This window comes from Heterodontus francisci, chromosome 20, assembly GCF_036365525.1.
Source record: "Heterodontus francisci isolate sHetFra1 chromosome 20, sHetFra1.hap1, whole genome shotgun sequence".
NCBI lineage: Eukaryota > Metazoa > Chordata > Chondrichthyes > Heterodontiformes > Heterodontidae > Heterodontus > Heterodontus francisci.
Genome location: NC_090390.1, coordinates 55,452,384 through 55,472,109, shown reverse-complemented (window position 1 = coordinate 55,472,109; position 19,726 = coordinate 55,452,384). Strand labels below are relative to the sequence as shown.

The 19,726-nt window shown below is 43.0% G+C and overlaps 1 protein-coding gene across 1 annotated transcript in view; it reads right to left on the bottom strand.

Moving 5' to 3' along the window:
• Nucleotides 1-4,606: 4,606 nt before the first annotated feature.
• Nucleotides 4,607-19,726, bottom strand: part of cpxm2 (carboxypeptidase X (M14 family), member 2) — a 226,790-nt gene continuing 211,670 nt past the window's right edge. The window contains exon 14 of the mRNA XM_068052810.1: nucleotides 4,607-12,903. Within this exon, the coding sequence (XP_067908911.1) occupies nucleotides 12,653-12,903 (251 nt within the window). The 3' untranslated portion in view covers nucleotides 4,607-12,652. The remainder of the gene's footprint in view (nucleotides 12,904-19,726) is intronic.

Here is a 19,726-nt window from a genome sequence, read left to right as displayed (position 1 = left end):
ACAACCATCATCTTAGGCCTCCTTGGCCCCTCTGACTCAGGGGCTTTGCAGCACAGCTCTATGACAGAGGCCGCGCCTGCATTGATGCCAGTGCAGCAGCCTTTGGAGGTTCTCCCACTGGCACCTGCACAATAAGGAAGAGCACCACATGCATCTCAACCACAAGCAGAGAAAAGTGAACAGGCTGCCTCCACCTCCTCCTAGGCCACAAGCAGAGAACCACGTAGAAGTTGCCAAGAGTGAAGGTCGCCGTGTCGGCAGCCATTGCACTGAGTGGTTCACTTGGATTAATTCCATTTGTAAATGTGTACATTGTACTTTATTAATAACATTAGAGATGTTGAGCCATGATCCCAGATGTGTGAGCTTACATTCTTTAATGGCAAGGCTGGAAAAGAGGGAAGAAGTGTGAAGGAAAGCAATGGAGAGATGTGTGCTATGCATTGTTGGTAAGAATGGATCTATTCAAGGCTCTATTCAATGGATGTGCTCTCACAGAAAGATCAAAGTAAGGTCTAGAGCATACAACCCTGCTGGATGAGTAGCGCTCAGGTGAAACATGCTTGGATCAGATGTGTCCTGCTGTTCATGTCATCCTGATAAGTACATTTACTCCTGAGCCACCCACAGTAACCACCTGCACAGCATGGGCACTCCTCTGTTCTGCATCTCCCTCTTCCTCCTCCTCCTCCAATGAACTGTGTCAATCTAGCACTTCACCCTCTTCAAGATTCACTCACTTTTGGAGGGCCATGTTATGGAGAGCACAGCAGATCACCACAATGTGCGAGACCCTTGGAGGAGTGTTCTGCATGGTGCCACCCGACCAGTCCGGAACCACATCTTTAGAAGCTAATTTGCCTGCTCAGTGGTAGTCCTTGTGAACATATGGCTTTGGTTGTAGCGCCTCTGTGCCTCTGTATCGGGGTCACAATAAAGGAGTAGCCATCTCTTCCAGGGATATCCCTTGACCCCTAGAAGCCATCCACAGAGTTTTAATGGTGACATAAAAATCTGCAGTACCCTGGACTGCCGGAGTATGAAAACATCATGGCAGCTGCCAGGATAGGGAGCGCACACAATGCATAAAGCTCTTGTTTGTGGTCGCAGACCAGCTGAACGTTTAGGGAGTGGAAGACCTTCCTGTTGATGAATCTGATTGGTCGCTCACTGAGCGCATAAATGACCACAAGGGTGCAATTGATGATACCCTGCACCTGCGGGAATTCAGCCATGTTTAGTGTCCCATTGAAGCTAAAACCAATGTGCATAAATGTGGAAGTTGTAGTGTAAATGAATTCTAAAGTGGAACAGAAGATGCAAAGAGGACAGAATCAGAGGAATGGAGGGGTAGAAATTCATCTCGGGCAGTGGCGCAAAATGGACAATATCAGATTGGTCACCCATTATATACAGCACCTGATATTCAGTCCCGTGTAGTCAACGGAATCAAATATCTGACACTACATATAGCCGGCAAATGACCTGATATTACCTGTTTTGAGCCACCGTGTGAGATGAATTTCTACCCCGGAGAGTTTGAGGTGAAAGGGATTTCAACACAAAGCCATTGCTGGCAGTGCTCCAGCTGCAATCGAATAGGCAACACTGAGCTAGACAGTGGAGGAGAGTCACTGCAGGAGGAAGGTATAGCCAACCATGTGAAATATAACCAGCATTCTGCAATTATCTATATTTCATCATAGTTTGTTTTCAAAATAATTTTGTAAAACAATTCTTGATGCCCCTTGAGCATCCCCAGTTTTACTCTCCACCATTGGTGCTCATCCTTTCACCTCCCAAGGCCCTAAGCTCTCGAATTCCTTCCTTAAATATATCTGTTTTTCTACCTCTCTTTTCACTTTTAAGACACTCCTCAGTTCTTACATTACAAAAGTGGCTACACTTCAAAAGTACTTCATTGGCTGTAAGCACTTTGAGACGTCCGGTAGTCGTGAAAAGCGTTATATAAATGCAAGTCTTCCTTTTTTTTCCTCTAAACCTACATCTTAAACCAAGCTTTTGGTCATCTGCCCTAATATCTCCTTATGTGGCTCGGTGTCAAGTTTTGTTTAATAACATTCTTGTGAAGCGCCTTGGGAGGTTTCACTACATTAAAGGCGCTATGTAAATACAAGTTGCTGTTGATTGTAATCAGTCACTTCATTTTATTACCATCTCACATGGTACATTAAGGAATTGTGAAAATAATTAAAATGGCCCCAAATCCTTACACAAACACTGAATCTGGATTTCCTGGAGTTTTATAAGTTGCTTATGCTATGGAAAAGAAAGTTAATATAGGTAAAAGCTACATATTAGGGCCTTACTGTGTGATCTGTATTCAACAGATTTTATTTATTTTAACAAAAACATTGAGGCTGTTAATGGGAAGGCAGACACCTAATGAAAAACTAAACTTTGCATTGCAGGCAGTAACACAGAAAGGTGCTGGTAGCCATGAGATAAATGGTGTTCTCGGCTGATTAGGCCTTCAGACTCTACTTAAATGAGGTGCTGCCCCATAATGTAGTGCAGCACTAGAGCAGCTAGACAGCCTGCTCCAACCAGACAGCATCTATTTCGAAAGGTTGCTGAAGTGGAGGCTATCATTAAAAATTATAAAACCAAATTAGAACTCCACTGGTCACCATGGCAACCCAGCCCCTGACATCAATTCACCGCTTGTCCAGTACCCTGATTTCCAGTGCCCCTCAGACCCTTATTCCCTCACTCAGTTCCTGGTGCGCTCTCTCATACCGGGAAAGCACCTCACTCCCTCACTAGGCAGCCAGCAGGTCTTCACTAGCTTCTGGCACACTCAGTGAATATGAGATTCTGTGAAAGTGGCAATAATTATGCAAATAGACTGATCTCATAGACCAGCCCGTTTGTGTACTTGTCTACAGTGTTACCACCGGTGCATAGAACTTGAATTGCATTATTGGCCTCACTGCTGTAACTCTTCGTACCATTCGAGTGCAAATCTATGCAATAAGTCTTTAAAGGTATCTCAATTCCCCTTGTCTTGGTAAGGACAGCTGATTTCCTTCTTTAAAGAACAGCAGTGACCCAGTTTGGTTTTTATGTCAATATGATAGCTTCATGGTCACTTTTCTTTCACTGAAACACACTTTGTTTAAAATTTCCATATTTAAAATATAATTCATTTAGATTCCCAAACTGCGATGGTGGGATTCAAACTAGCATTCTCTGGATTATTAATTTGATAAGGGAATCAAGGGTTATGGGGGGCAGACAGGAAAGCAGAGCTGAGACCACAACCAGATCAGCCATGATCTTATCGAATAGCAGAGTAGGCTTGAAGGGCTGAATGGCCTACTCCTGCTCCTAAGTCCTATGTTCCTATTCCTAATTCTGAACTCTGGATTACTAGTCCGTTAGTCCAGGGCACCACCATTCCATAATTCACAGGAGAATACTTAATTTGAAAATATAACAAGGATTGTAAAAAATGTTTAAAGTTCTTTCAACATAGTTGCATAAAATGATTTGAACAGATGCGTACTTCATAAATAAAAAGTCCCATTTTAGGGCATTTCAGATTTAAACAAATCTGTTATCAGTATGACCTTATTACAAACAAAATGCATATAAATGTTTCCACACAGTTACAAATTTCCTGGTTGTAGAACTGTAACAGCAAATAGAGATGACTGTCAGAGCTCCTGCTACTTTTGAAATGCATTCCTCCCCATCAATCTGTAACCACCACATACATTAGCCGAAATTTAGTCACCGCAGAGGGGGCCCGAAAGGCTGGCCCAAAAGCCGGGGGCATCATTGTCTCAGCTGTTTATGGGACTCCCACTGCATTTTTCGGTCATCTGGCAACTAATCAGTTGCTGTCAGACTTCCCATCCCTTTGAAAGACAGGCACCAGCCCCAGGAGCTGCCGCCACTGGGAATCCCTCCATGGGCCACAGAGTGCCGGATTAGGAGGGCCTCCCCTTTCCCAAGCCCGCAAGGAGGCCACCAGGGTTCACCAGGTCATCTACCCATGTGACAGAGGGTTCACCTGCTGCTGGTAAAATACTAGTGGCAGCAGGAAGAAGCCCTTAATTGGCCACTTAAGTGGCACAATTGGCCTCTGGGTGGGTGGGCTGTCCTCTACCTTCCCCGCCGCTGGTAAACTGCCATGATGGTGGGAAGGCAACAGGCACTCCACTCTTTGCCTTCCCTCGCCATATTACGGGCTCCCCGCCTCCCAGCCCGCCCTGAGAGGGCTGGTAAAATCCAGCCTGTTATGTGGAACTAAAATGGTCCTTATGGAAATAACACATGGAGCTCCATTGTTTAATATCAATGCACAGCATCAATCTTTATGAAAGACCAGGCTGCTGTGCTCTACAGAGCAGCCCTTTAAACATTCTTCAAATGTAAGATGTGGGCTTGAAAACATCCTATGGAACGCATAAGGAGTTATGTGTAAAATGGTGAAAGTGCCCTCTGCTGAGTTCTCTATTTAAATTGGCCAGGCAACAATGGTCAACTATAGGAGAGTAGGAGAAAATGGGGCCAAGACTGGCATACATCAGTATTATTGAATCAATGCAGCAACAAGTGGCAAACTGATACGTTATAATGCTTTATTAAAGTGCAAGAACACTTAAGAGTTCAGATGACTGCAAGTTAACAAATTAGCACAAAGTGACTAACACAGAATGAACAAGATACAGTTATTCTAGCAGGTTAGGTATAAAAAGTTACGGATACATTTTTCACCATAAACCCGAGTGTACACCACACATATAAAATATTATGTAACTGCTGGATTAAGAAAGGTATTATTTTTCAAGGCAATATTTAGACCGTCAGCCATGACTATATAAATGTTTAACTTACGCTTTGATTACTTGCCACACAGGAATGTAATATTGGCTGTTAACAATAATTAAAAAACTCAAAGTGACATGACAAAATATTGCTAATTTTTCTTTGTGCACACAAACTCAATATTGTCCTTTCAACTTTAGACTAACCCTTCGACCAAGCATTTCATTATAGTGTGACAGTGCCATAAATTGAATTGATTTTTAAGTGCCACTTCACTGAAGGAAAATAATACAATTTTGGGCTGAGAATTAACATGAAAACATTATTATGTTTAGCTGCTCCTAGACTCCATCAAAAGTCCACATTCATACTTGTGAAACATAAATCTAAACTGTTGTGACGCCTTGAATATTTGAGTATTTAAAATCAAAGTTACTGACAAAATAATTAGTCCTACTCAAATTTTATGCATTGAGCAATGATTTTGAACAGCATTAAATAAAATTTCTTGCATCTGTTAACCTAATTGGTAGAGTCTCTGTGTTTCTCTTCCAATTAGCTATCGGAGTTATTTTCGACTTTTGCGAATCAACGAGAATACTGTGCAAAAGCTCACTCTCGAATGTGAATTTTGTCTGAAACACATTCAACCACAAATTCTATTCTATCACATTCCACCAAGAAGAGTTTTTCCAGATGCAGCTACCATTGCAGTTCCTCACATTCAACTATAAAAATGCAAGGCTGTGCTTCCAACTTATGCAAAAAGGATGTTCTTCTTTCTCCATAAAATGAATGACATGCATGCATAGGAATCCTATCTTTAATTATTTATTTATTACGCTGTTGTCCAATGAATAGTAAGAAAATAGATAGAGATAGGCACTGGTGGTTTGAGAAGAGGGTGATGGATGTCGCTACAGAAAAGGGAGAGACCCTCTTTGTAACTGAAAGTGCAGGATAAAGATCAAGATATAAAGAGAGAGAGGGAGGTACCATCTTGGTTTAGCAGCACTGTTCAGTGCAAGTCTATAAAAGAGAGGGAGAGATTTTCCATCGTGAGTGTAGAGAGATAACTTATTGAAGAAGGAACACCCAGTTAAAGGGATGTGGGGATGAAGACTCTGCTGGGGGAGAAGGAGAGAAATGAAGTACAGGGCATCTATGTTTCTGCTGGAAGTGGGAGTCGCTATTGCTGCCAGAATTTAGTGGGCCCATGTTTTAAATCAACCAATCCTCAAATGCACAATGAATAAAACTATAATAAATCCACCAATATTTAGAGGGGTGATCTTCAACTTCTGCCTGAAATGGGCACAAAATTGGTAGAGTGATGGTGCTGCCCGTCCAAACCCAGTGTCAGGAGCCAAAATCATTTACTGATTGGGTCTGCTGAATTGTTGTAAAAGCCCAACTGCTTTACTAATATCCTTCAGAGAAGGGAACAGACAACCCTAATTTCTTACACTTCTTGGCCTAAGTGTGACTCCTGGCCCACTCTACATGGTTGACTTTAAGAGCCATCAGGGTTGGGCAATAATTGGAGCAACTGGCATTGACCACACCCTGAGATTAAGCAAAACATCCGACTGCAACTTGTTGTTTTTGAGACAGTGGGAAATCAGCTGGTGCCACACTGAGCAGAGAGCAGATTGGGCTTGGGAAACGGGAAGGCCTGGCAACCAGCAGGAGTTTTATTTTTTGCTGGCTCAGGAGGAACACTTACTGCTCCTTTCAGGTCACTCAAAAATAAAAATTGACAATTTCTTTGGCCGTTTTTGAGCAGCCTCCAGTGTTCCTTCCAAGGACCACTGGGTAGGCTACTCAGTACCTGGTACAAATGGGTGGAGCCCATTTTGTACTTCAAAACTGCATTTGGAGTCTGGAAATGCTGTTGGGCTCCGTTTTCCAAATTTAATTAGTCATCTGTTTGGGAAAAGTGGACATGTTGCTCATCCATTTACAGCTCATCTGAAAATTGTATCAGGTGAGTCCTAGCATTAATAGCACAGCTGTGGTGCTTGCCATCTGTTTTTCTGGCAGTTGAAAAGAGGGGCTGGATTTTACTGACACCTCGATGTCAGGTTTCGTGGCGGTGGGGGTGGAAATATCTCCGGAAGAGGGCCGCCATGCACCCTGACGCCAGGAGGGCCTGGCTCACTATTACTGGTGGAAGTGAGGCCTCGTGGCAGCTCCCCCGCTGCTCAGCGACGGGATCGCAATGGAAATATTTAAATACATTAAAATAAGCGAATTAATTAATCTCACTTTGCCTCCTGATGTTCCACCGCGATCTTCAGCACGGCGGCCGGCACTCCCGCTCCTTCGGATCCCCGCCAGGGAAACGAGGTGGAACACTTGTGGGGAGGCAGTGGAGGGACATCAGCTTATCAGTGCAGTGGGGGGGGGAGGGGCGGGGGAACAGGGTCAGATTAGCCCACCCTGGCTATTTAAATGAGCCACCGCACAGAAGATTGAGGCCCATGCGGGCTGGCAGCCGTTTCTTCGGCAGCAGGCACATAAAATTCTGCCCAGTATCTACAATCCATATAAATGTGTTTAAATTGGCCATACTTTTGATTGAACTAAATAACAAGAATAAAGGTGCAGTAATATTCAATGGGGAAATTTTTCAGTTTGGGCACAGGCAAGTGTATCATGGGCATTCGGTCTGCAACTGATAATCTTCCACTTACTCCCAAACTGAAATTACCCATATTTTCTGTGACCATTTCATGCCTTTTTTTTTTGTTGCAAATTTATTAAATTTTTTATAGCACCGGTTCATTTATTGATGATAGTTCCATTTTTGAAATCAAAAGAACATTTGTTTTGATTGAATCTAATTCAAATCTGGAATTTGGTATTTGGATGGAACATTGAAAACAGCATTTGTTTAACAGATTAAGATGATATAGTATACGCCCATAACTAATAAAAGAATATAGTGAATCCAGCCAAGTTGATATGCATTCCTCATTTTCACTGAGCTGCAAACTGTTGGAACTTTCCCTTGTTGTCTCTTTACATTTTATCATAGTTCAAATCAATTTTGTATCAGAATGACTGAACTAGCATTTGAACTGAAATTCGTAAGTAACTCTGCAACAGTGATGCCTCCGCTTTTCAACTTTTTTTATTTGTTTCATGGGATGTGGGCGCCACTGGCTAGGCCACTATTTATTTCCCATCCCTAATTGCCCATGAAAAGGTGGTGGTGAGCTGCAGTCCATGTGGGGTAGGTACACCCACAGTGCTATTGGGAAGGGTGTTCCAGGATTTTGACCCAGCGACAGTGAAGGAACGGTGATATAGTTCCAAGTCAGGATGGTGCGTGGCTTGGAGGGGAACATGCAGGTGGTGGTGTTCCCATGCATCTGCTGCCCTTGTCCTTCTAGATGGTAGAGATCGTGGGTTTGGGAGGTGCTGTCTGAGTGGCCTTGGTGTGTTGCTGCAGTGCATCTTGTAGATGGTACACACTGTTGCCACTGTGCATCGGTGGTGGAGAGAGTGAATGTTTGTGGATGGGGTGCCAATCAAGTGGGCTGCTTTGTCCTGGATGGTGTTGAGCTTCTTGAGTGTTGTTGAAGCTGCACCCATCCAGGCAAGTGGAGAGTATTCCATCACACTCCTGACTTGTGCCTTGTAGATTGTGGACAGGTTTTGGGGTGTCAGGAGGTGTGTTACTCGCCGCAGAATTCCTAACCTCTGAGCTGCTCTTGTAGCCATGGTATTTATATGGCTACTCCAGTTCAGTTTCTGGTCAATGGTAACCCCCAGGATGTTAATAGTGGGGGATTTTGTGATCGTAATGCTGTTGAATGTCAAGGGGAGATGGTTAGATTCTCTCTTTTTGGAGATGGACATTGCCTGGCACTTGTGTGGCGCAAATGTTACTTGCCATTTATCAGCCCAAGCCTGGATATTGTTGCATTCCTACATGGACTGCTTCAGTATCTGAGAAGTCGCAAATGGTGCTGAACATTGTGCAATCATCAGTGAGCATTCCCATTTCTGACCTTATGACTGAAGGAAGGTCAATGATGAAGCAGCTGAAGATGGTTGGCCCCAGGACACTACCTTGAGGAACTCCTGCAGTGATATCCTGGAACTCAGATGATTGACCTCCAACAACCACAACCATCTTCCTTTGCGCTAGGTATGATTCCAACCAGCGGAGAATTTCCCCCCTGATTTCCAGTGATTCCAGTTTTGCAAGAGCTCTTTGATGCCATATTCGGTCAAATGCTGCCTTGATGTCAAAGGAAGTCACTCTCACCTCACCTCTTGAGTTCAGCTCTTTTGTCCATGTTTGAACTAAGGCTGTCATGAGGTCAGGAGCTGAGTGGCCCTGGTGGAACCCAAACTGTGTGTCACTGAGCAGGTTATTGCTAAGCAAGTGCTGCTTGATTGCACTGTCGATGACACCTTCCATCACTTTCCTGATGATTGCAAGTCGGCTGATGGGGCGGTAAGTGTCCGGGTTGGATTTGTCCTGCTTTCTGTGTACGGGACATACCTGGGCAATTTTCCACATTGCAGGGTAGATGCCAGTGATGTAGCTGTACTGGAACAGCTTGGCTAGAGGCGCAGCATGTTCTGGAGCACAAGTCTTCAGTACTAGTGCCGGAATGTTGTCAGGGCCCGTAGCCTTTTCAGTATCCAGTGCCTTCAGTCATTTTTTGTGGCAGCTGTGATGCTGGGGAGCAAATCGGTCAACAATGTTTTGAAGTTTCATTTTAAATGTAAACAAATGTTTCCTTTTTTAAGGATTTAGTCATTTGGAATATTATTTATAACCTATAGTTAGTAGTATAAGAATGAGACATCAAAACAGATTTCTTATTTCCTTTCCTATTGTGTAACAGTAATGGTGAAGAATTTGTCTCAAAGGCCAGGAATTGCTTTGATAAACAAGGCTTCTGTTGCATGACCTGTGAAACTAATGCCAGTGGAGCAGGTCCAGATCGAAGGCAATTCCCAAGCAAAAACTAAAGCTATCTCCCTTTTTTCAATAACTTTACCAGAAACATGGTTATTTTGATATTATTACCAAAATATCCCACTAGATGGGAAATGGTAACTCCTATACAATATCCCTTAAGTTGCCAGTCATTAAGGATGAAAAGTGATTGCAGCTTTGCACTGGTGCTAAATGGGCAGTCTAAATCCAGAGTCAGGTCCCAACCTGGCTCCAGAACACAGCAGTGTGAAACTTCTTGAAATAATCTCATGCTGCCTGGAATGTAAATCTGTCGAACGTTTTAAATGTAATCTCAACTTAAATGTGCAGATGTGGGGATTCTCCTCTCCTTGGTTAAACGTTTAAATTTTTAACTGTTGAAGAGAGCTTTACCCACAATTGTATCCAGGGCTGCACAGAATCTCTTTTGGACAAGACTGGCAGGGGTTAGACAACATAAATGCAGTTCTGCCTGTCTAGGGACAGTACTGCAGTTATGGATCTCAGGCTAATAAATGTACCCTCAGTTATTGCTTCAGATTAACAAAGGATAGATTCCTATCTGAACACATTGCTATAGAGTTATTTACTTATGATATAAGACATGGGAATTATAGTACCGTTGATAGTATTTTGTGTCTGAGTCTGTTCTAATAGAATCCAAATGCCACAATCACTTATTTGCAAATCAGAATCCGCTGTCATGGTGGCTATTTGCCTGTGGAGTACTTTGCTGCTATGCACCCTTGAATCACTAAAAACAAGTAAACTGCTGTTTTAGCATATCGGAGAACTCGGTAAATACAAGCTGCAATTTCTGGTGCAACATTTTCTTGTAGACTGTCCCTAAGTATCCGTGTGCAAATGACGAAGAAAGCAGCTCTCAGGTTGTCCTCTTATGCAACCTATGATTATTTAGTAAAGTTTTCAGACTTAACTTAAACACAATGTCTGCAAGTTAATAGGGATACACTGTGCTGGCCTCAAATAGATTCACAAACATAACAGATGCATTTGGTGAAAGTCTTTGAGGAAGTCACTAGGGTAGTTGATGAAGGAAATCTGGTAAACATTGCCTACTTGGACTTTCAGAAGCAGAAGATACCTCACACTTGGTTACTTCACATGATTCAATCTTGTGGTATCAGTAGAAATTTGAAACACTGGATTAGGAATTTGCTTCAATCCCGGAGCCAAAACGTTGTAGTTAACAGATGTGGTTCAGCTTGGAGACATGTTACTTTCAGTGTTCCACAGGGATCAGTCCTAGGCCTGTTACTCTTTATGGTCTTTATTTGGGACCTGGACAGCAGTGTTGGGAGTATGGTAAGTTTGCAGATGATGCCAAAATCTGTGCATGGGTTAAGAGGGTAAGAGCAGTCCAATCAAATCCAAAAAGATTTAGATGTGCTAGTAGAGTGGGTCACACATTGTCAAATTACATTACATTCAGATAAATGATAAATGTAGTACATCATTGGCTGTAAAGCGCTTTGAAGCATCCAGTGGGCATGAAAGGTGCTATACAAATGCAAGTCTTTTTTCATGCATTTTGGTAGGGCTAACACAAAATACCCATATCATTTACAGGAAACAATACTGAAAGAAGATGAGAGAGAAAACGACCTTCATGTTATTGCGCAAAGATCACTGAAGGTTCATGGCCTATGTAAAGAAGCTATAGCTAAAGCTAACAGGGGATTGGGTCATATTACTAGAACCATTCAGTATAAATCTGGCTACATCGCTGGTCAGACCTCATCTCGAGCACTATGCCCAGTTTTGATCCCCCACATGGTGAGTGAAATAGTGGCCTTGGAAAAGGACCAGAGGAGAGCTACAAGAATAATTTCTAACGTAAAGAACCTCAGGTACTTAGATAGGCTCAAGGACCTTGATCTACTTACTTTAGAGCAGCATGGGCCTGATAGAGGTCTATAAAATAATTAAAGGGCTAGACAGCACCCCATTGATATATTATTTTAGCTTAACTGATTGGGAAGGACATGGGGACATGAGTTGAAATTATGTAAGGGTAAGAATAGACTGGATATTCTTCTCCGAGAAAATTATGAGCTTTTGGGATCCATTGCCATTAGTGTGGTGAATATTGACTCTACATGCCTCCAGGAGGGAGATGGACTGTTTCCTGACTGTGACAGACATCGCATTATGTAGAAGATAAGTACCTTTATACAAAATACTTGGTCTATGTGATCTCCTAGGCTGGTTTTGATCATCTCTGGCATTTGGAGAGGAATCTTACAGAGTGTTTTTCCGTTTATTTACCCTGGGTTTTTTTTTTGCCTCTCCCAGGCAACTAGCCGGATTTGTGGGTGGGTGTGAAATTGTTGGGGAGGATGTTGCGTAGGAGAGTGGGAAGAAGTATTTAGCCATGATGGTCCAGCCATCATGGTATGCGGCAGGCTTGATGGACCAGCTGGCCTTTTCGTGCCTGTCAATTTTTTTGTTTGTATTCCAATTATTACAGTACAATTCATAACACTGCAGTAAACTAAACACTCCCCATAGTTAGAGAACATTTGAAGGTACAGCTTTTTGAGATTCATAAATCCTATCAATGTAGGGTCTATTAGAAGTGGCCAGTGTTTCCAAAAACAGTACTAGTGAAATATTATTTTTGTATGTATTCAGCAGTGTGGCAAGTTTTCTAACTACATCATGCAAGATAGTGCTGAATAGTGTGAAAATTACATATGTTATATATTAAAATAATGAACTGAATATTGTGCCCACAAATAACATAAACACAGATTGCATCTTGTTACTTTAAATGAATTGTGAAAGTTTGTTGTTATTTGATATAAAATATCTTGAAATGTAATCATTTAGAAAGGTCTTTTTTTTGGTAAATTTTTCTACAAGGATTTCCTATAACTGGCGACGTCTGTGTCGAACCCGCCTGAAACGTTTAAGGGACAGATTGATCGGTTGCTTCCCAAACTTCTCCATTATCTCTTTAATTCTTGACAGGTTTGTTCTGGCCAAAACAAAATGACACTGCGTTGCTCCCATGTCATATCCCACCTCACAGTTTCGGGTTGCACTCGAGTAACCTTCAGCCTTGGCAGTGACTTTGTAATCGCCAGGATTTAAGAGACGCCAGTAGTCCCCATCAATTGCTGCAACAAAAGATGCACCCACAGGATTAAAAGGCAGAGCTCATTTGGTAAACCGGCAGCTTTAACTGTCACTCCACACTCCATTTCATGATCAGATTTCATGATCAGACTTCAATTGGAAGACAGCTGCCATTTGATTAACAACCCAACAATTTTTTTTTTCATTGCTCTTCAAAATCTGTTACAGTTCTGAAAGTTTAGTTTCTTTTTATATTGCGTATTTTTTTACATAGTTGAAGTGGCTAGCAACATACACCTCATTTTTTTCCTGTCTGTTACTCTTACATTGATCAATGGTCTAAGGCATCATTCTTGTTGAAAGCATTATGGTTTACTAGTGATAGGAATGACTATATTCTGCTTCAGTTTTTATTAGGAGAATACCTCCTTTGTCAACCTACCATGTTAGGCCTCTTTATCTTTAGGGCTCTCCAATAGTTAATGTACCCAGTCAATTTTCAATACATTCTTCGACTTGATAATATAAAACAATACACGTTAATTTAACTAGCTTTCAAATATATATATATATATATATATATATAAATTATTTAACTTGTGTCACCATTGTCATTTTGGGAGATCTTTTAATTTTTTCTGATTTTCCTTTTTTCTTGCCATTTCAGATGTATGTGAATAAGAAATGGATTCACGTTTTTCCTTAATTTCCTGGACAACTTGTGATTTATTTAACCTCTCGGGACGCTTTTACTTCCTGAGATCATTTTAGTTTCCCCCAATTTACAAATCAGTCTGTTCATGCCCCAAGAAGGTCAATGCCATTGAAAAACACCTGGAAGGAATTTCAGTTCCTCCTTTCTCTGGGAGAGGAGTGGAATGGAGTGGGCATGCAGTAAAGACGCAGTGGCTCCATTTCACGCTCCGTTCCTGGTGATTCTCGATTTTAACATTACAGCGGTGAATGAGGCACTAGCCAGACTCAAGTGGGAGCCTCATGCATAGATACAAGATGTCGTCCTATATCATCAATAGGTTCCCAATGGCATTTTAATTTGGGTTTGAGGGGAAAAGCCACTATGGCTTGTCCATCAGGCTGAAGCAGGTTAGCAATTGGTAGGAAGGGTGAAGAGGCCTTCCAGGTAAGAGAAGTAATTTCTATGATGAGGCCAGAGGAGCAGAAGTGTTGCTCCATGATTCACAAGGAAAGTCATGACCTCCCATCCCCTGGAATCCCCCCACCCCCGCTGAAATGCTCTCTGCACCACTTAACTCCAAAGGAACATAGGAAATAGAGCAGGAGTAGGCCATTTGGCCCTTCAAGCCTGCTCCGCCATTCAACTAGATCATGGCTGATCTTCTACCTCAATGCCATTTTCCCACACTATCCCCATATCCCTTGATGCCTTTAATATCTAGAAATCTAACGATCTCCGTCTTGAATATACTCAATGACTGAGCCTCAACTGCCCTCTGAGATCGAGAGTTCCAAAGATTCACACCCTCTGAGTGAAAAAATTCTTCCTCATCTGAGTCCTAAATGGCCTACCCCTTATTCTGAGGCTGCGGCCTCTGGTTTTCGAGCATCCAGCCAGGGGAAACATTCTTCCTGCATCTACCCTTTCTAAACTCTAGAGAATACAGGCCCAGCCTCCTCTATCTCTCCTCATAGGACAATCCCGCCATCCCAGGAATGGTGAACCTTCATTGCACTCCCTCAATGGCAAGTATATCCTTCCTTAGGTAAGGAGACCAAAACCATACACAATACTCCAGGTGTGGTCTCACCAAAGCTCTATACAATTGCAGCAAGACATCTTTACTCCTTTACATAAATCCTCTTGCAATAAAGGCCAACATACCATTTGCCTTCCCAATTGCTTGCTGCACCTGCATGTTAGCTTTCAGTGACTCGTGAACAAGGACACCCAGGTCCCTTTGGACATCAACACTTCCTAATCTCTCACCATTTAAGAAATACTCTGCATTTCTGTTTTTCCGACTAAAGTGGATAACTTCGCATTTTTCCACATTATATTCCATTTGTCATGTTCCAGTCCACTCACTTAGCCTGTCTAAATCTCCTTGAAGCCTCTTTGCATCCTCATCACAGCTCAACATTCCCACCTAATTTTGTGTCATCAGGAAACATGGAAATATTACATTTGGTCTCCACATCCAAATTAATTATATAGATTGTGAACAGCTGGGGCTGAAATACTGATCCTTGCGGTACCCCAGTAATCACAGCTTTCTAAACCTGAGAATGGCCCGTTTAGTCCTACTTTCTGTTTTCTACCCGGTAACCAATTCTCAATCCATGCCAGTATATTACCCCCAATCCAATGTGCTCTAATTGTATTTACTAACCTCTTGGGCTGGATTTTGTATTGGAGGGAGGGCTCCCAGCACTGGGCCGAAAAGGCAGGGGAAAGCCCGCCTCTGCCTTTTCATGCCCCCACTGAGCGATCCTCCGGTCTTTTTAAATCTAAGTTTCAGGAGCCGGGATCCCTGTCCCTTTAAAAACAGGGATCCTGCCTCCATGAGCTGTCAACCAATCAGAGGGCCGACAGCTCAGCAGTGTTGGCTGCGCCACTGAGAGCGGTGGCCACTGCTGGTGCGGTGGAGGCCTTGGACCCAGGCCCAGTCTGGAAGGTCCCGGCGAGGGGGGTGGGTGGGGGATGGTCATGCAATCCAGGGGGCGGGGCTTCCTGGCGGGAGCATGCCTCATGCTACAAGGGGCCCTCTCTGCGTGGCGGAGGCACCCCCACCCCCCCCCCTGGAAAGATCCCAGTGGTAGCAAGTAGAGGCCCTTAATTGGCTGTTAATAGGCTGTTAAGGATAACCAGGGAAAGAGTATGGCCCAATTAGGGACCAAAGTGGCAATCTGTGTGAGGAGCCGGAGGACATAGGTGAGGTTTTAAATGATTACTTTTCATCTGTGTTCACTATGGAAAACGACGATGAGGGAGGGGGATTGTGATATACTTGAACATATTAGTATTGAAAGGGAGGAAGTATTAGCTGTTTTAGCGGGCTTAAAAGTGGATAAATCCCCAGGTCCAGATGAGATGTATCCCAGGCTGTTATGTGAGGTGAGGGAGGAGATAGCAGGGGCTCTGTCACAAATTTTCAAATCCTCTCTGGCCACGGGAAAGATGCCAGAGGAGACTGGAGGACAGTGAATGTGGTACAATTATTCAAGAAGGTTAGCAGGGATAGACCAAGTAATTACAGGCCAGTGAGTCTAACATCAGTGGTTGGGAAATTATTGGCAAAAATTCTGAGGGACAGGATTAATCCCCACTTGGAGAGGCAGGGATTAATCAGGGATAGTCAGCATGGCTTTGTCAGGGGGAGATCGTGTCTAACTAACTTGATTGAATTTTTCGAGGAGGTGACTAGATGTATAGATGAGGGTAAAGCAGTTGATGTAGTCTACATGGACTTCAGTAAGGCTTTTGATAAGGTCCCACATGGGAGATTGGTTAAGAAGGTAAGAGCACATGGGATTCAGGGCAATTTGGCAACTTGGATTCAAAATTGGCTTAGTGACAGGAACCAGAGGGTCGAGCGTTGTTTTTGCGAGTGGTAGCCTGTGACCAGTGGTGTACCACAGGGATCGGTGCTGGGACCCTTGCTGTTTGTAGTGTACATTAATGATTTAGATGTGAATATAGGAGGTATGATAAGTAAGTTCGTAGATGACACGAAAATTGGTGGTGTCATAAATAGTGAGGAGGAAAGTCTTAGATAACAGGATGATATAGATGGCTGGTAAGATGGGCGGAGCAGTGGCAAATGGAATTTAATCCTGAAAAGTGTGAGGTGATGCATTTTGGGAGGACCAACAAGGCAAGGGAATATACAATGGATGGTAGGACCCTAGGACGTACAGAAGGTCAGAGGGACCTTGGTGTACTTGTCCATAGATCACTGAAGGCAGCAGCACAGGTAGATAAGGGGGTTAGGAAGGAATATGGGATACTTGCCTTAATTAGCCGAGGCATAGAATATAACAGCAGGGAAGTTATGATGGAGCTGTATAAAACGCTAGCTAGGCCACAGCTGGACTACTGTGTACAGTTCTAGCTGCCACACTATAGGAAGGATGTGATTGCACTGGAGAGGGTGCAGAGCAGATTCATCAGGATGTTGCCTAGGCTGGAGATTTTCAGCTATGAAGAGAGAATGTATAGGCTAGGGTTGTTTTTCTTAGAGCAGAGAAGGCTGAGGGGGGACATGATTGAGGTAAACAAAATTATGAGGGGCATTGATATGTTGGATAGGAATAGACTTTTTCCCTTAACGAAGGGATCAATAACCAGAGGGCATAGATTTAATATGAGGGGAAGGAGGTTTAGAGGGGATTTGAGGAAAAAAGATTTCACCCAGAGGGTGGTTGGAATCTGGAACTCACTGCCTGAAGGGGTGGTAGAGGCAGGAACCCTCACAACATTTAAGAAGTATTTAGATGAGCACTTGAAACGTCATAACATACAAGGCTACGGGCCAAGTGCTGGAAAATGGGATTATAATAGATAGGTGCTTGATGGCCAGCACAGACATGATGGGCCGAAGGGCCTGTTTCTGTGCTGTATAACTCTATGACTCTATGACTTAAGGGCCTCAATTGGCCTCTGGGCAGAAAGGCTGCTGTTGGCCTCTCCAACCCCTGGGAAGATCGCATGGCGATGAAGAGGGGACCGGGCCTCCCCTCCCCTCCCCATCCCGCTACCTGCCGTGATACTCTGTGCACCCCCCCTGCCTCTGACCCTGCCTCAAGGGGGCCGCATAAAATCTCAGCCCTTGTGTGGGACCTCATCGAAAACCTTCTGAAAATCTAAATATACAACATCCACTGGTTCCGCCTAATCTATTCTGCTAGTTTCATCCTCAAAAACTCCAATAGGTTTGTCAACCATGATTTCCCTTTCATAAATCCATGCTGACTCTGCCCAATCCTACCATTACTTTCTAAGTGTCCAGTTATCACATCCTATATAATAGATTCTAACATTTTCCCTGCTACTGATGTCAGGCTAACAGGTCTGTAGTTCCCCATTTTCTCTCTACCTTCTTTCTTAAATAGTGGAGTTACAATTTGCTATCTTCCAATCTGCAGGAACCGTTGCAGAATCTATAGAATTTTGGAAGATGATCACCAATGCATCCACTATCTCTACATCTACCTCTTTCAACATTCTGAGATGTAGATTATCATGACCAGGTGATTTACAAACTTTCAGTCCCATTAATTTCTCCAGTACTACTGTTTTACTAATATTAATTTCTTTCAGTTCCTCATTCTCACTAGTGTATCTTCCTCCGTGAAGTCAGACGCAAAGACGCAAAGGGCGGCACAGTGGCGCAGTGGTTAGCACCGCAGCCTCACAGCTCCAGTGACCCGGGTTCAATTCTGGGTACTGCCTGTGTGGAGTTTGCAAGTTCTCCCTGTGTCTGCGTGGGTTTTCTCCGGGTGCTCCGGTTTCCTCCCACAAGCCGAAAGACTTGCAGGTTGGTAGGTAAATTGGCCATTATAAATTGTCCCTAGTATAGGTAGGTGGTAGGGAAATATAGGGACAGGTGGGGATGTGGTAGGAATATGGGATTAGTGTAGGATTAGTGTATATGGGTGGTTGATGGTCGGCACAGACTCGGTAGGCCGAAGGGCCTGTTTCATTGCTGTATCTCTAAACTAAAACTAAACTAAACTATTTGTTTAGTTCCTCTGCCATTTCCATAATCTGCATTACAAATTCTCCTGATTTTGCTAATTTTTTCCTTTTTACATACCTATAGAAGCATTGACAGTCCATTTTTATGTTTCCCGATAGTTTACTTTCATATTCTATTTCCCCTTTCTTTATCAGTTTCTTGGTCCTCCTTTGCTGAGTTCTAAAATGCACCCAATCCTCAGGCTTACTACTTTTTTGGCAAATTTATAAGCATCTTCCTTTGATCTAATACAATCTTTAACATCTCTTGTTAGCCACGGTTGGATCACTTTTCCTTTCGGTTTATTTTTCCCTGAAAGGAATTTATATTTATTGCAAATCATGTATTAATTCTTTAAATGCTAGCCATTGCTTGTCTACCATCATACATTTTAATGTAGTTTCCCAATCTACCACAGCCAACCTGTCCCTCATACCTTTGTAGTTTCCTTTGTTTAGATTTAAGACCCCAGTTTCGGATTGAACTACATCACTTTCAAACTTAATGTAAAATTCCATCATATTATGGTCACTTTTCCCTAAGGGCTCCTTTACAATGAGATTATTAATTAGCTCTTTCTCATTTCAGAATACTAGATCTAAAATAGCCCATTCTCTAGATGGTTCCTCAACATGCTGTTCTAGAAAACCATCTCGTATACATTCCAGCAATTCGTCCTCCACAGCATTAGTGCTAATTAGGTTTACCCAGTCTCTACATAGATTGAAGTCCCCCATGATTACTCTATTACCCTTGTTACATGCACCTCTAATTTCCTGATTTATATCATGCCCTGCATCACCACTACTGTTTGGTGGCCTATAAACAACTCCCACTAATGTTTGCTGCCCCTTGTTGTTTCTTAGCTCCATCCAAACTGATGCTACATCTTCAACTTCTAATCAAAGATCCTCTCTCACTAATGTACTGATCTCATCCTTTATTAACAGCGCTACCCCACCTCCTTTTCCTTTTTGCCTATCCTTCCTAAATGTCAAATACCCTTGAATATTCAGTGCCCGGCTTTGGTCAACCTGCATTTCACGACTCTGTAATGGCAATTAGATTATACCTATTGGACCCAGTCCTGCTCAGGTCTCAGGCGACTGCACCTTACTTCTCTGATGCAGCACTGGTGGTGGCAGTG